General features: G+C 41.5%; 1 protein-coding gene across 1 annotated transcript in view; it reads left to right on the top strand.

Moving 5' to 3' along the window:
• The first annotated feature begins 8910 nt into the window (after nucleotides 1–8910).
• The window catches only part of NWD2 (NACHT and WD repeat domain containing 2), a 195711-nt gene continuing 187726 nt past the window's right edge, over nucleotides 8911–16895 (top strand). The window contains exon 1 of the mRNA XM_077136574.1: nucleotides 8911–9360. Within this exon, the coding sequence (XP_076992689.1) occupies nucleotides 9210–9360 (151 nt within the window). The 5' untranslated portion in view covers nucleotides 8911–9209. The remainder of the gene's footprint in view (nucleotides 9361–16895) is intronic.

The raw sequence follows: 16895 nt of genomic DNA on the forward strand, positions 1-16895 counted from the left end.
CTCACCTTGCTTTAGTGTCCTGAAGTGAATAATAATAGCACCTTCCTCACAGGGATGACAGTTTTGAGTTAAACAAGTTAACGCCTATAAAGTTTATAGAATCATATTATGACAGGTACTCTATCAATGTTTACTACTACTATTTTATTATTATTATTACCACTACTTCAGATACTTAGAAGTAGGATTCTACCTGAACCTCTACCTGCTTCATTTGGTATTAATGTGCACCTACTTACTACTTGGTATTTACTACTATATATTACTAGTGTCATTTGTCCCTCTGTCTAAACTCTGTGTGTTGCTTGCTGCATGACAATTGCCCCCAAGTACTTGTAATATCCTGAAGTTTGTCTATTTTGAGTTCAGAGTCTATTCATTCCTTATCTGTCACACTTTGAGATATATAAAGTTCTACTGTCACCAAATTAAGTGATCCTTAGATCACTGAGTGGTGTGTGTGTGTGTGTGTGTGTGTGTATCATCTCCATCCCAGGTCTGCTGTCATCTGTTTCCTGACACTTTGGTGTGAGCAGTCATTTCTCATTTCCAACAGTGTATTTATTAATAGCAGCCCTTCTTCATTTAATTTATTGTCTCTAATGTGCTGTGGTGTTGGTTTGCCAACCAGGAAAATGCAGCTTGTTGGAATCACGTATACAATAAGCATGAAGAGACCCTGACAGAGAGCCTCTGGGGTTCTCTCACAAGTCAAGGGAGTGAGCATCAGCATGTGAACATTGTAACAAATAGTCTGGCTGCCTAGAAGATTCTTTTAAGGTCACATTTTCATTTTTGGTTGTGGTCCAGGAGAGGTGAGCTTGCCAGACATCAGTGTCTTGGATAGGTAGAGCATCATTATGCTAATATCATTCTTAGGGAATGCAAAAATCATTCAACTCATATTCTGTTCATGGTTTCTAAGTGTTCTGCATCATAGGCAGAGGAAATGTACTGGACATTTTTTAGGAGGAGTGATGCAAGGGATTTTGTTCTTTCCAGAATTTACAGAATGCTGCATTGTGTGCGTCTTGGTGCAGGACAGATATCCACACTCTCTGGCTCCAGAAGTCTCATACACCCAGAACTGTATGAGGCAATAGAGATAACAGCATCTTATACCCATGGTACTGAAGCCAGTGGTGGTGTCCAGCAAGTAGTACCAATGATGGCAAGGGTGTAGCCATAGTGTTCAGGATTTAGCAATGGCAACAGCAATTCTATCCTAGCTTTCTGGTCCCGTGATGTTACTTTTCTGTCAGCTGGTTCCATCTGTCAGCTCCCATTTCCCAAACCTAGTTCTCCAGCCCTCCCATTAATACGGTGACTCCCCAATAATTTTCCAGTAAATTGCTTATATGTTTAAGTTAATCAACATTACTTCTTTTTGCAGCAAACAGAACTGTGAAGGACAGGAGAGTGGTTTCTTATTTTTCTAAGTTGTGTATATATCTCAAGCTATTGATCTCCAAGAATAGTTAGCCATTCATTGGATTATATTTAGCAAATTTTATTGTCATATCCTTATTATCACAATTATGCAGAGAAAGTGATAACATTCTATTTTGACTTATTACGTCCCACTTAATTTTCCTCCACTGATAGCCTACAATGCAGCAACTAATGTTTAAATCATTTAAAAAATCACTTTTCTTGTCTTGGAAAGCCTTGCAAAAGTATTTCCAAAGAAATACTAGCTTGGAGCAACACTATGATATCCTCACTATTGTGAAGTACATAGCAGTTATTTTTGGAAATCCAGGAAGAAATATTATTTAGAAAATTTTCTACCATTTCCTAAAACAATTACAATCTGACTTTAGTGTTTGTGTAAAGGCATAATAACTTCCTAGAAGTCAAATATCAATTCAAAGCTAAAAAAAAAATCTATTCAATTAGTTTCCTATCCACCAATTTCTGAAAGAAAAGTTTCAAGAAAGAGTTGATCAGTCTTTCAAAGGTTGATCATACTCCATCATGAATATTAGCCACCAAAGAGACATGTGTGAATGGATATGTATGTGGGAGATTGTGTGTGTGTGTGTGTATGTGTGTGTGTGTGTGTGTGTGAGAGAGAGAGAGAGAGAGAGAGAGAGAGAGAGAGAGGTATTCATGATTGATGCTGTGAGAGAATCAGAGATGAGACGTAAGAAAATAATGTCAATTTATCCAAGGGCTGTCCAGTTACTGCTTTCAGTGTTTCTTGAGGCTCAAATGCCATTTTGCTCTTGTATTCTGTAATAAATTCCTATGTTCTTAAAAGGAAATCGGCTGCCTATTTTCTTCCTCAAACTAAATGTAAACAACCTGTCAATTTCTACAAATAGTTTTCTAAATTTAGGCAATAAGACCATTTACATTATGGAGGGTGCCCCAGAAAGATGTATATTGCAACTTTATAACCAATTTAGGCGAAAGGACTGTTATGGGAGCATTCTTTCCTGAAGAAATAAATCCTGTCAAATAACAAATATAAGGTGGAACTATATAAGAGTGGAGAGAAAAGTAAGAAAGCAAAATCATATTTTCTTAAGAAAACAAAACCCATATGATTGTGTTTAGAGAAATTGTTACAATACTATATAGAATTATCTACATTCTATTTTTTTCAGGGAAACTATCCAAGATTTTTTGGTCCCACTAGAGTAGTTTGGAAATAAGAGTAAATTCAACGTACTATTTAGCTAAATGCAAACATTTAAACAATGAGAAAACAAACACAATAATTGATGTGGGCAAAGTATTTCAGATATTTGGGGCATGTCTCTGGAACACTCTAAAGGGAAGATTTTCTTATGTTATTCACTGAGGACTCAGTGTTGCATGGTGGAAAAACTGCATCTAATATAATGGTAAGCAAAATCTGGTTTCCATTCTCTAGCTTCACTATTTCCTAACTATCTGGCTTTGTAACTCTCTGAGCTTCCTGTGCTTATCTGCAAAACTGGGTTGCTGATGGAATTAAAATGGTATGACTTTTAGCTATTATTTAATGAAAATACAGAATTCACTGTAAATAGGCAATGTAGCTAACATTTCCCTCCAAGTACAGTGGGTTTATTGTTGGGGGTGGTTGGTTTTTTACCAAATATAATTTAGTTTGCTTAGTGTGATGGTTAATTTTACATATTAACTTGGTTAGGTTATGGTGTCCAGTTGTTCAGTTAGGCAAATACTGGCCTAATTGTTATTGTGGGATATTTCAAAGATGGATCTGCATCTATAGTCAGTTGATTGAATGTCTTCAGCAATGAGTTGGAGGTCCTAAAGCCAGAACAAAGGATTTCAGAAGTCAGAAAGAATTTCTGTCTTTTCTTTAGCCAGCTGGTTTCTCCTGAGGAATTTAACTTCATCTTCATCAGAGTTTCAAACCTGCAGCCTGCCCTACAGAATTCAGACTTTCCAATCCCCATGGTCTCTTAATATTTACACACACACTGTTGGTTCTCTTTCTCTGGAGAACTCTGACTAAAAACACCTAAAAATCAGTATCTATCTCTATCTTCCAGGGAGGCGCAAAGGATGTTCATAAGTTTGGCGAATGGACCTTCATATAAGTTGGTGGCCACGCCAGATAATATAAATAAGGTATAACTTGGTGTCTGGAGATCTAGGCTTGTTACTGGATCTGTTATTTGCCAACTGAGTGAATTTGGACATACCATTTGTTCTAGTTTGCTAGCTGCCAGAATGCAACACACCAGAGATGGATTGGCTTTTAATAAAAGGGGATTTATTTAGTTCAAAATGTACAGTTCTTCAGAGGAAAGGCAGTTAACTTTCAACTGAGGTTCTTTCTTATGTGGGAAGGCGCAGGGTAATCTCTGCTGGCCTTTTCTCCAGGCCTCTGGGTTCCAACAACTTTCCCGGGGGTGATTCCTTTCTGCATCTTCAAAGGCCTGGGCTGAGCTGTGAGTGCTGAGATGAGGTATGTTGATCTGCTTTAGCTGTGCTATGTTGACCTCTCCCATTTAAGCTTCCAGCCAATTAAATCAAACATCATTCATTGCTGTAGGCCTGCCTCCTAGCTGACTACAGATGTAATCAACAACAGATGATGTTCATATGCCACTGGCTCATGTCCATAGAAACGGAACTAGGTACCTTCACCTGGCCAAGTTGACACCTGAACCTAATTACCACATCATTGTAATCTCTTGATAGGCTTTTTTGCATTCAAAAAAGGGGGTAAAGGTATGAACTATAGTTAATACAGAAACCTATCTCCTAGGGTTAGAATCAAAATGTGCTAACATGTATGAAAATGCTTTGTAAAAAGCAACTCTGCAAATAAGTGTCAGATAAGGCAACAAAAGAGAAAAGGATTTTTTTTAAAGTATTGTAGCTGAGATTAATGTCATGGGAATAAAAAAATTGCAATTATAAAATGAAAATAAAATATTTAATTTAGAAAGATATATCAAATACTACAAACTTTTATTTAAAGTCTTACTTTCTTTTACTTTGCTGATGCACACAATGCTCTTATAACAATACAAGTGTTTAGTAGGTTGTAAGAGGCAGACTGATAAAAAAATACATTAAACAGATTTGGAAGGGGTGGATATAAAGTTAGAATTTCTGAGTCATGAAAACATCAGATAGCGATTTCAGAAAGGTGTAACTTTATTTAAAACTGAGCTGCTGTGAATTCTAACATGCTGCAGACACCTCTGAATCAACTTTCTTTGTTGGCAAATTGTTATGCTGACAAATTCTCACATAGACTGAAAATTTCCACTTTGTAAACAAGTAAGTATGTTATTGATGGTCTGAGCTGGAACTTTGGGAAGTGACGTCTTGGCTTATGTGACCATTTTCTCACATTAGCAATGTAGATTCAAATATTCATCATCCAAATCAGAGGAACACTGTGGACATAAGTTTGGGAAAAACAAACAACACATACTTGGCTTCATTGGCTAGATTTCCTGAGAAAATTACAGGGGTATGATGTGTTAATTTAGTCTTCTTTACAACGCTAGGGGGTCTATTTCCACTTCTATCCACAATAGGACAAATATAGTACGGTGATCCAGAAGTTTCTAGGCCAGGATATTTGATATACCCAAATGTGTACATGCAGGCAAAAACAGGTTGGGTGATGGGTCTTCCTTCTGTTGAATCAGAGTCAGTCACAGGGTCTCTGATTGTGTGATTTACATTTACTACTGCCATTATATAAGCAGGATGAACTGAACATTTACCAGTCATGCAGCTAGAAGAAAAATCACCTCCCATTGCAGTGAAAGGAAGTAAGGGAGGTGCTTTTGTGTGCCATGCACTTTGGAACAAACAAGGTGCGAGCACACACATATCAGAAAAGGTGTTCAACAAGTATGCAAGGGGTAGTTGTATCCAAGAAGAGATATCAGACTGGGAGATTCTAGCCCAGATCCAGGGTGCAATGGAATTAAATGATATGTGGATTAAAAGCCTAATACAGTCTCTGGCATATACAATATATTTATATACTGTCAGATATTAGCTTTCCTTACCTCTGTCCTTCCTACTTTCTACAAAATTAAACTGGAGTTGGGGGGCACCACCTGTTCATCAAGGGGGACTGGATTCCATGATCACAAAAGTTCCTTCTAGCTGTATGAATAGGATGAACCTAGCAGCAGCCCTTTGGTCTAAATACAGGACACCTAATCCTCTCTGTGGCCCTCCACTCTACAAACCGGGAGTGGGTGAAAGGATGGAGAGGACACCTGTTTTGGGGAAAATAACCATTCAAGATAATTAAATTGGTCCCAGGTCCATTTTTCATATTCATTGACTTCCTATTTCAAGATGCTTTAAATTTCCCAACCCACTTAAGAATGGAGGGATTTAACTGGGGTCTCATTAAGAAAAGAGCAAGACGTAAAGGATAAAGGAATTTGGACATCTTTGCCATCTGCAATATCCAAGAAGTTGGAAAACTAGTCCTGTTTGATCTCTCCTATTTGGAAAGCACAACTGATAACCAGCCTTCCTCAGCCGTGAATACAGGCCAGAGCATCAGTTTTTCAAGATGCTCGTCCAGGGCCAGACCTGGGAAAAATTAGGAAATAGAGGTAGTTCAAAGAGCACTGGGACAGCAGCCAGAATAACCAGATCCCAGCTCTACTGTTAACTGGTTATATGACCTTGGACAAGTCATTTCACATTTTGAGTCTTGATTTTCTCATGTATGCAATGGAAGAAATAATAACACTTGCAATATATATGGAAGAGGAGAAAATGTTTGTCAAGTGTCTTAAGCAGGAAATAAAATAAAATAGGCTCCAAACTTTAATTCAGGGCCTGCACACTACAGTTATGCTCACTCTTCCTCTTTTCAGTTTCTCTTTGTCTCTCTCTACACTTACCTTGTATAACCAAAAGTTCCTCAGGTTAGATCTTGTGTGGTTAGATCTAATTAATTGATAACATGGTATTGGCTATAGGTGCTCCTTCCCTTATGCCATGTGCATGCTAACAAAGGATCTCTGATTTTAGGGTATCAGATGTTAGCAGGAGACAGAGTGGAAGAAGTTGGGGAAGAGGGATCCTTAGGTAGACACCTCCCTCAAATTCTGGAGATGGAAGTTCACTCTGCCTGAAGCAAGGATGGCCATGCAGGGAGTCTTTTAAAGCATGGCTCCACAGATGACGTGAAATTCTTTCTCCTCTGCAGCACTGGTCTGCAGTGACACTGGCAGATACTAAACTTCAGCCTGTCTAGAAGTTAATTAGGTTATAAAGGCTATCAAAATCCCAAAGTCATCCTAAGAAAGCACAAGACTTTGAGGTCTGAGGTAGAGGTCAAGAGACACAAACACATATCCATTGTTTTTAAGAATAGAGGGGGAATATATAAAAAAAAACAATTAAAATAAAAAACAAGAATAGAAGGGAAGAAAACTCACAAAAAAAAAACAAGGAAAAAAAAGGAAGGTCCTTGACAATCTAGAGGATATCTAATCAGTCTCCAAAACCAATAGTGAAACTAGGCATAAATTGGGCCTGGCTCCCTTCTCCAGTAATAGAGCTATATATTCAGAAAGGATGATACTGTAATAGGCCTTGCATATTTATAGCCTGTCCCAGAGCTCTCAGTCTGTAACTCCTGGAACATAGGAGGACCTTTCAGAGCCCCCCTTCTCAATGGAGAAGGTTGTCACCTGAGAGTGATAGGCTAGAAAGAGGGAGGAGATGATTTCCTAAATGGAATCAACTGAACAAATATTTGGGCATCTGCGAGTTTCTTTATGGGTTGCACGAAATTATCACAAACTAACGGTCGCCCCCCGATTCTCAGGAGTGAAGAGAGAGCCTTAAAAACCTAGAGACACAACTGTTCCAAAAAGGCAACCCCAGAAACTGCACTCCAGGGTGGGGTGAGGTAACAAAGCAAACATCAGTGTGTAGAACATCACTGCCCCCGGCAGGGCCCAGAGGAAGTGCAGGCTCCTAGAGTAGGAGCCCCTAAGAGAGTAGGATAAAACTTGCTGCAGAGCCAGCCCTTGTCCAGTGCCCATCCCCTCTCTGCCCAATTTCAAAGATTGGGAAAAGCAGTTCTTCCTCCTTAAAAGGCAGGTGTTCCTGCCCTAAAGCTTAGAAAGCAGTTTAGAAAACATCTCCTTCCTCCACCCCACAAGCACCATAGTCACACTATTATTCCTTGAGGTCTTCCTTCCTGCGCTGGGATTTACAGCATTTCTATGGGTGCAGGAGGGTGTAGTTTAAGGATAGGACCCTCACTATCTCACGTCACCCGGGCCCCCAGTTCCGTCCACCTCGCCTTCCGACCTCACATCGCACAGTCCTGGGTCCGGTCGGGCCACCCTGGATCAGTGTCTAGTGAGCCAACCCATGCTTTCCACCAATTCAGAAAAACCGCTGAAGTGCAAACACAAGGAGCGCGCTCGGGTCAAGGCCAAGTCTGAGCCCTCACATACACACCCTTCCCCCACCACCCCCAATCCGCGGCCACTCTCGCCTTTAGCACTGGCGCAGGGTGGTCAACCGGCCTAGGCGCACACCTGGCCACGCTGGGCTCCAAATACCCTCGGGGCTGGCGGGCCCGGGAGCCGTCGCCTGCGGCGGAACTTGCTGGGGACGCACCTTTAGATCCAACCAAAAAGAAATCCCGGGAAGCTTAGAGGCCCCGGGAGGGCTCCCCGCGGTGATCCGCTAGCGGAGAGCTTCCGACACCACGCGGTGACGAGCACGTGAGAGGCACCGCTTCGCTATAAAAACCTCTCTCGGCCGCGAGACCCGAGCTAGCCTAGAGGCAGGATGTGGTCAGCACCGAGAGACGGGGCAACTGTAACCCTCCCTCCAGGACACCCAAACAGCCCCCAAGACGCTCCCGAGACCTGATAATCGTTTGGACTCTCGGGATCTGGTCTCAGGGTACAAGCTCCGTGGCGTGTCTAACTTTGAGATCGGATTCCTTGCACTTTGGCATAAGCGCAAAAACGCAGGCACGCTTGGATTCCCGAAAATGCTCAGTTCTGTTTGACCTTTAGGAGATTGGAGGGGCAGTAGCAGGAACCTCAGGCTAATTTATTTATTACCCTTCACCAAGGAAGGAGCAACGAGCTCCTAGGTCTGTCCCCAGAGGTACCCCAGAGACCTTGGGGCAGCCCCGTGGCCCTGCGCCCCATATCTTCTGCCCTTTAAACAGCTGGGTATTTCTGCGCCGCGCGGGGGGCGGGGCCACGCGGCAGCAGGCGCCAGGCATCTTCGCATAAACTCAGGACGCCTTTGTCAGATAAAGTTTGATCTTCTCTCCTCGCCCACTAGGACCCCGCCGCCTGGTGCCCGCCCTTCTGTCGCGACCGGCGCGAGCGGGGAGGCGGGCGGGGAGATGGCCACGGGCTCAGCAGCCTGCGCGGGCGCTTCCGGGCGCAAACGGGCCCCGCGCGCGTAGCTGCCACCACGCTGACCTCCCTCTCCGCCCGACTGCTGTGCTGAGCCCGGCAGTGAGCAAAGGCGGACACCGAAAGGGGCAGGAAGCGGCGGTGACAGCGACGACAGGAGCCCCAGGGTCCGTATGGCCGCTCCCCACCGACCGGTGTTGCGCGCCGAGCAGCTTGCCGTTAGAGCCTCGGTCTCGGAGCGGCTCTGAGCCACACCGCCTGCGAAGATCGACCTAGCCATTCCGCGGAGCCGCGGGCAGGACCCGAGGAGCAGCAGGAGGTGGCACCGGCGGCGGCTGTTCGTCCCAGAGGGCGATGTGGCCGGCCGGAGCGGGCACCAAGCTGCCCTGTCCCCGGGACTCTGCGCTCCGGCGGGCGGCTTTCTCCGGAAACCTCACCGCCTTGCCTTCTCACCTTGTGCCCGCCGGCCGAAGCGTCCGGGTGTTTATCAGTGCCAATCCTGAAGGTAAGTCCCTCGCTTGGGTTTTTCCGTCTGTCCTTCTGTCCGCCCGCACGGCGTGAGCCGGCAAGTGTTCCCGCTGCACAGCCTGATGCGCTCTGCGTTCCCGGCACTCCCTTCCTCCTGCTAAATCCCTGGCTACCCTGAGCGCGCTTGGGAATTTAATTTCAATCACTTTGATTCACCTCTCTCTCATCTCCTCGGCCTGCTGACTTCCCCTAGGACACCCATTCTCGCTCTCTTGGTGACCCCCAACCTTCAGCCCAGGGCGAGCCAAGAAATATCCAGAGCGTTGGTAGGCACTTGTCGAAGCTCCATCCTGCCCAACGCACACACCCTCTCGTTTCTTTTAAGAGATTTCCTTTCCGAGGTTATCGCAAACGCAAATGGTAGCTCCCCTCGCTCACAACTTGGTGGCAGGTTCGTGAATGAGGGCTCCCTCTTTTGCCACTTGTTCTGGCCCGGGCCGGGTGAGCGCAGGGTTCCCGGAGACCCGCTTTTTGCGGGTGAGACGGTACCCTTTGCTTTATGGGGCTGAGGAGACCTTTCGGAACCCAAAATCCGCGGAGGTCGACGAGCTATGTGTGGGGTCCCAGGACTGGGCTCAGCTCAGCGCTGGTTTCGCGATGGAGCTCTAAGAGTGAGCTCATCTCCGCATAGAGTTCCTCGGGCTTGATTTCCCTGGTCAACAGCCGGGCCTGCTAAATCGTCTTCCGCTCAAGGCCAGCACCTTGGCAGGCGTTCAATGAAAACATGTTGATCTATGGCATTCACAAATCACAGCGGCTTAGCGCTGGGTTGTTAACTCCTAGCTCTTCACCACTATCTTTCAGTTCTTTCGCCACTCTTTCAGTTATCATTCCTGAATGTTTACTTTCATTCCTAGCAGGTGTAAAAAGCAAGCAAACAACAACAACAAAGTAGGGTGCATTTGACTGAGAGCTAGATAAAACTATAAGAATTGCTCATTTCTAGGGGAAAAAAGTGTTTGGCCGGAAATGAGTCTATAGGGAACTGAAATAGACGTGAAGACTTAACTTTTCTGCGCTCTAACAAGCCTTGGGTCTAACTAAAAAGTGAAAGGAAAAAATTGCCAGAAAATTTGTACTCAGTCATTGGATAGAATCCTCATTTGAAAATCCAAGACCTTGGTTGCTTGTGAAAGCATTCAGCAAGGACCAACAAAAATGACTTTCTAAAAGATTATCGTTTCAAAGTAAAGACGGTAGCAGAAGCTTCAGATAAGCTCACATTATGACAAGGAATTGGGGAAAGAGTGAAATAGGTCAAATGCATTAAGAAGTATTAGAAAGCCTACATACTTTGTAGGAAGAGTATGACCTCTCCTTTTATCAGTATGCAATTCACTTTCACCGAATTTATTAGGGAAGCTTTTTAAAGAAACTATGATAAATTTTGAAATAATTTTATCTCAATATGTTTTCCATGATGTTTACCTAAATATGAATACAATAAAACTATTTGCATATACACCTTATTTAAGGAAATCTGCTGATTGTTTAATCTGTACCTTGTTTAAATGTTTTAAAAACATTACAAAGCATTTTTAAGTTTTGAGAGGTTAGGAAATATGTAATTAATCTTAAATTTTTTATTATCCTGATTTAAAAAAATGTTTATAAAAAGTATTTAGGGTCGGTGACAAACAGTGGCTCAGTGGCAGAGTTCTTGCCTGCTATACTGGACACCTGGGTTTGATTCCTGGTGCCTGCCCATGTAATAAAAAAAAAAGTACTTAAATCTGTGATTGTAAAGCCAGCTTAAATTACCATCCTTTGCTTTAAACAAGTTGCTTCTAAAATACAGTGAAATAAAATTCTTGTCAATATCACCAGTGGTTTTGCTTTAAATTTGTAAGTTAGTTGATAAAAATTGATGATTATGAATTTATGTTGAGTCTGTTTAATATGAATTAACTAATGTGGACAAGAATACAGTCATTTCCTTAAATCTGTCCATCTGATTCCTCAAATTCTCTCATTTCTTGAAATAAAAGCTTTAGCATGTATAATCCTAGAATGCAAACAGGAGGGAGGAGCCCATCACCCCTTCTGGTCACTGAGCTAGGCAGCTTCTACATTTATCTTAGAATTTCAGAAATGTGAAGCTTACCTAGGGAGTTTTCATAAGAGCAGGACCTCAATTTTTTTTTGTTTCAAACAGTTGACCGGAGGGTATATTGAATAGAAAGTACAGAGGAGGGGCATTTTTTTTGCAATTTAAACATGAAATCTTCCAATCTTGGTAAATGCTGTCAGAGGCAGCATTTTATTGCTGTATCTTTATGGATGCAATTCCAGGAAGCAAATGGTTGTGTTTTGGTACGATTCAATATTAGATTCTTGGCCAATATTGAAAAGCCTCTCCATGTCAAATTAAGACAGAACATTATCTCATACTTTCCTTTACAAGCAGAAATCCAATTTATGCTCTAAATAAAAGCTTCTTTGTGTTGAACTCAGAGCAATTCTGTAAGAATCCAGCCAGGCTCCAGCTAGGTTATTGTTTTCATAGGTACTGTTTTGAAAGGCTTATGTGGGCTTTCCCCTTCAGTAATAATGATAATACATGTCTTTAGAGTGGAAAAGACTTACCTATTATTATTAGCTCATTCAGTGTTTCAGTTTTTATTTCATACTCCAAATCCTGTGAGGGTGTTGAAGCAGAAAGTGATCTACCTATTTTACAGAGGAAAAAAACTGAGGCTACATGAGGTTAAGCCACCTACTGGAACTCACATGCCAGAGTGAAACATGGCAGAGGCTGCCAGGGCACTCAAAAAACCTCTCTTGGTACTTTTTGGTTGTCCTAGGGCTTGTGCCAGATTTCTTTGAATTAGGTGTTGTCCATGCGCTTGAAACCGGAAAGCAGGAAGATGGTGAGTAGTAGGAGGAGGCCATGGTTGCACTAGCCCAGAGAGGTAGCCCTGGGGGCATTCAAGGAATTTCCAGTATGTGCTAGACCATAACGGACGCGTCCCTATCCAAAAGTATATCTGCATCAACCAGTCCCCACCGCAGGGAAGACACTGAATTCAAAAACAGCACAGAGAAGGCAATCACAATATCCTAGATTCTCTTAAATGGAGAGGCTTGGGCTTCGTTCAGCTAGTCCCACCTGGTACCCATCTGTGGCATCTTATTAACCCTCAGATGTCTTCTAGTCATTATGCTGCTGTATCTCTGCCTGAATAGTACTTACACCTCCTTGGACTAATGATTCTAAAACACAAGATCTTCCACCATGATTAACCTGAATAGTCCATGAATACAGAAAGGAGAGGAGCCTACAAGATTCTCTACCCTCTTAACTGAGGTTTGAGGGATCCCCAAAATAATACTCCTCTTCCCTGCCTTGATTCTTAACTAGTTGAGAATAAGGAAAAGTCTAAAGTAGAAGGAAGACCAAAATGTCACGTTTAGTATTGATAAAAACTGATACAGGTTTACAATCCCTTATCCATGATCCTCTGAGCCAGATATAATTGCCAAATTCTGAATTTTTTAGTGTTTGGTGAAAAATGGTAAACATACCTCTTATTATGTGGGGTTGGAGATAATACCTCATAATCACATAAATATATTATACATAATCACATAAAATTAATATACCTGTTAGGAAACATAACTTCACTCTATTCAGCTTTGTAGAACTTCTACAATGCTGGAAATGTACTTTATTTCTGCTGTCCAGGATGGTAGGTTCATTACATGTGCACAAGAAACGTGGCTAGTATGACTGAGGAAATGAATTTTTAATTCAATTTTGTTTTAATTACTTTAAATTGAACTAGTCACATGTGGCTGATGGCTACTATATAAGACAGCAAAGCTCCAAATGGAGTGATAAAGATTGTAAGTAGCTTCAAGTCATTTCAGGTTTTGCTACCAAATTAATTGGTAAATGTTTTTGTTACCTAAGATTTGGGGATTTGAGAATTGCAGGTAAGGGATGTGCACCTCTACTGGGGAATGTGACTTTTAAATCGAGGCAAGGAAGCTTCCTGATATAGAACCTCAGAATTACTCAGATTTTCCCTCCCAGTCATTGTCAGGAATGAATGGTGCACAGACCTTCTACTCTGGGGATAGGTGTGCCTCAGAAAATTCAGGACATGGAGGAGCAGAGAAAATGACAGGCTGTTCGCAAGAAAGAAAGAACTGGCCCATCCATGCTCAAACTTTCCTTCTAAACATATCCCTCAGATGCAGACCCATTTCTATCTAGTGGAGTAAAGTGATGGCATAGATTGTACGAGTAGATCACTCTCCACATATAAGTAGGTTGCTGGAGATGAGATGAATATAAATATCCTTAACACCTATATTTCTGCTTTTTTTGCCCACTCAGTTTTATGCATTAGTCATCTGTGAGAGTTCTCTACTTTTGTCCAGTGTTAATGTTACTCCTATGTAGATTTTTTCCCCTGTCTCTTTATTGCATCTTCTAAAACTTTTTCCACACTCTTGGGGTCTTGGTTAGTGTTTTAGTTTCCTAGGCTGCTCAAGCAAAAAGAAAAAAACCCAACCCGTGAAATGAGTTGCATTAGACAATGAGAATTTATTTGCTCCTGGTTTGAGGGTGGGAAAATTCAAGGCATCATGAAGTCAATGTTTTCTTCTCTAAGACTGATGTTTTAGTGTTGGCTGCTGGTGATCCTTGGTCATTAGCTTATCACAGGACAAGGCACGTGGTAGTGTCTCCTGGATTCTCCCTTCTCTTCTGGGTAAAGTTGATATTCTGCTTCTTGCTTCCTGTGGCTTCTCTCTCTGTCTGAATTTCATTCTACTTATAAAGGACTCCAGTAATAGGATTAAAACTCATCCCTATTGAACTGGGCTACACCTTAACTGAAGTAACCGCATCAAAACCTTCCGCTCACAATGAGTTCACACCTACAGGAATAGATTAAGTTTAAGAACATGTTTTCCTGATGTATATACAGCTTCAAACCATCCCAGTTGGAAAGTTTGATCTACATTTTGGTGGAAGCCACAGTGCATATACACATATGTATACACAAGTACAGATGCTGTGACCAGTGTCCCTTTGCTTTAGTTTGCTTTCCCAGGCAAAAGGTGCAAAGACCTGCATCAAGAAATTCATATGAAACCTATGACTAGTCTTCAACATTATTTTTCTTGCCTTCCTTATAATATTCATTATTTCTATGGCTCCCCATATCATTTTTTTTGAGCAATGGGAAAAATACAGTTAAACACTGTAACATATAGGCATAAATAGTTAGATTAATAGAGACAGACAGATAGATATGGATATATAGATAAATATAGATATAGATAGATATCTTTTATCTCTAAAAAAGAAATATATATCATCAAATAAATAAATATATCTATATAGAGCTCTGTTGATCTCTGTATTTATACTTTTATGTATACACATCTTTACATACCCAACAACCTGATAACTTATTTGGTACCTTAGGAACATCTTTAAAAATTGGGAACCTTGAAGAAGAATATACTGAGCAGCTATTTTATCCTAAACATACATAGAACATTTATAATAAATGTGTTAGTTTTAAAATTTTGTGATTGTATCTCCAAGCCTTGGTGTTCATTATTAAGGCAAAACAGAGTATTAGATACAGACATGGACATGGGAGTAGGATGGCCTGGGTTTGAATCCTGAATCCACCATTTAATGCTGTGATTCCTTGAGCAAGTTAACTTCTTTGTTCTCAGTTTTCTAATCTGGAAAGTCATGACAATAATAGCACCTGCCTTACAAGGTTTTAAAATAGATTAAATAAGCTAATGTAGATAAAGTGCTTAGAACAGTGGCAGGAGCATATTAAAATCTAGATAAATGTTTGCTATTATCACTATTATCTTCATTATTACTATTTTTCACTGTGACCCAGACACTGCAGCTATGGATATGTGAAGAAAAGTAAGGCATTTCCTGCCCTAGAATTCAGCTAAAATGCAGTAGTAAAACAGAAACCACTCTAGCTATTCCAGGATAATAGGTGTTTCTAAATATCAGTGGAAGGGCTAGGATTGGAAGCGAGGGTCGCTACTGGGAATCCAGATCATATTGCTACAGCTGCCAACAGAAGGCAGGAGACTGCTGAAGTCACTGACGGTATCACAGGTGCTCCTGGGTCCTGGGTAGCTTTGCAAACGCACATCTGCTGAAACCTTTGTGTCAGCTGCCACAACTGCCAGTGGAAAAATTTTCCCTGCTCCCTTCTCCCTCCATATCTGGTGCAGATGCAAGTCTTTGTCAGAACCAGAATTGCATTTGGAGCCCTGGCAACAAGGGAGTGTGGAATTTCCATAGCACCTACACTACGAGGTAGAAAATGGAAGGGAATGGTATTGGGGGATGACAGGAAGAAATAGGATCTAGCCCAGGGGGAAGCAGACACATTCCCTCCTTCACTCCTTCACTTATTTAACCAGAAAATATTCATGAAGCACCTATCCCTTATGGAATACTGTTCTAGGTGCTTAGGTTACACTAGTAAATAAAATAGACCAGGTGTCAACTCTCATGAAGTTTGCATAAATAATGTGATCTATACAATGAGTGCTGTGCTAAAGATGTAAGCAGAGTATTAAAGAGACAGTGAGGGCAAGGTATGTAAGCCAGGTCGGGGGTCAGAGTGAGACGCTCAAGGGTTCCCTAGAAGAATGTATAGAGTAAGCGTGTGAAAATTATTCTAAACCATAAGCAAATATAAGGCAAAGTGATGATGAGCTCTCCATAGGGAATAGAAAGTATAGCCTTTATTTTTCAGCAAAGAGCTTTTATCCTCTTGAATAAAAATAGAGCTGATGCCTTTAGGTGATTTCATTTGCCCCTTGTAGATTTAGAATGAGATTTAAAAGAGAGCATTACTTAGACATATAGGTACATTATCTATTAATAGATCATGAATTTATGGGTTAACATGTTATCTACCCATCTTTTAAAATTCTTTTTATACCATAGCAATGATGCCATTTGTCCTTTTAGAAAATGTTTACAAATTTATATTTTATTTGTTTCAGTTTTCAATTACTGTGTACTATTCTATCCCAATATTTAGGGTTTTAACAAAGATTGATTTGTTTCTCATAATTTTGAGTCAGGAATTCAGGCAGAGGTTGCTGCATGGTTCTTCTGTTCCAAGGACATTGGCTAGAGTCATTCACTCACCGATATTCACTGGGCACCTGGGCTGGGCTGGGCTAGCAGGAATATCTAAGAAAACCTTGCTCGTATAGCTGGCACCTCAGTGCTCCTCCACAAGGCTCACTTTCTCCAGCTTTTCTCTTGTCATTCAAATGTAGTTGTGCTGGTTTGAAAGGATTTATGTACCCTAGAAGAGCCATGTTTTAATTCTAATCCGGTTTTATGGGAACAGCCATTTCTCTTAATCCCTATTCAGTACTACAGGTTAGAAACTTGCTTAGATTATATCCAGGGAGATGTGACTTGCCCAATTGTGGGTATTAACCTTGGATTAAAGGGAGATGTGACTCCACCCATTCCAGGAGAGTCTTGAT

Source organism: Tamandua tetradactyla, chromosome 19 (assembly GCF_023851605.1).
Source record: "Tamandua tetradactyla isolate mTamTet1 chromosome 19, mTamTet1.pri, whole genome shotgun sequence".
In the NCBI taxonomy this organism is placed as follows: domain Eukaryota; kingdom Metazoa; phylum Chordata; class Mammalia; order Pilosa; family Myrmecophagidae; genus Tamandua; species Tamandua tetradactyla.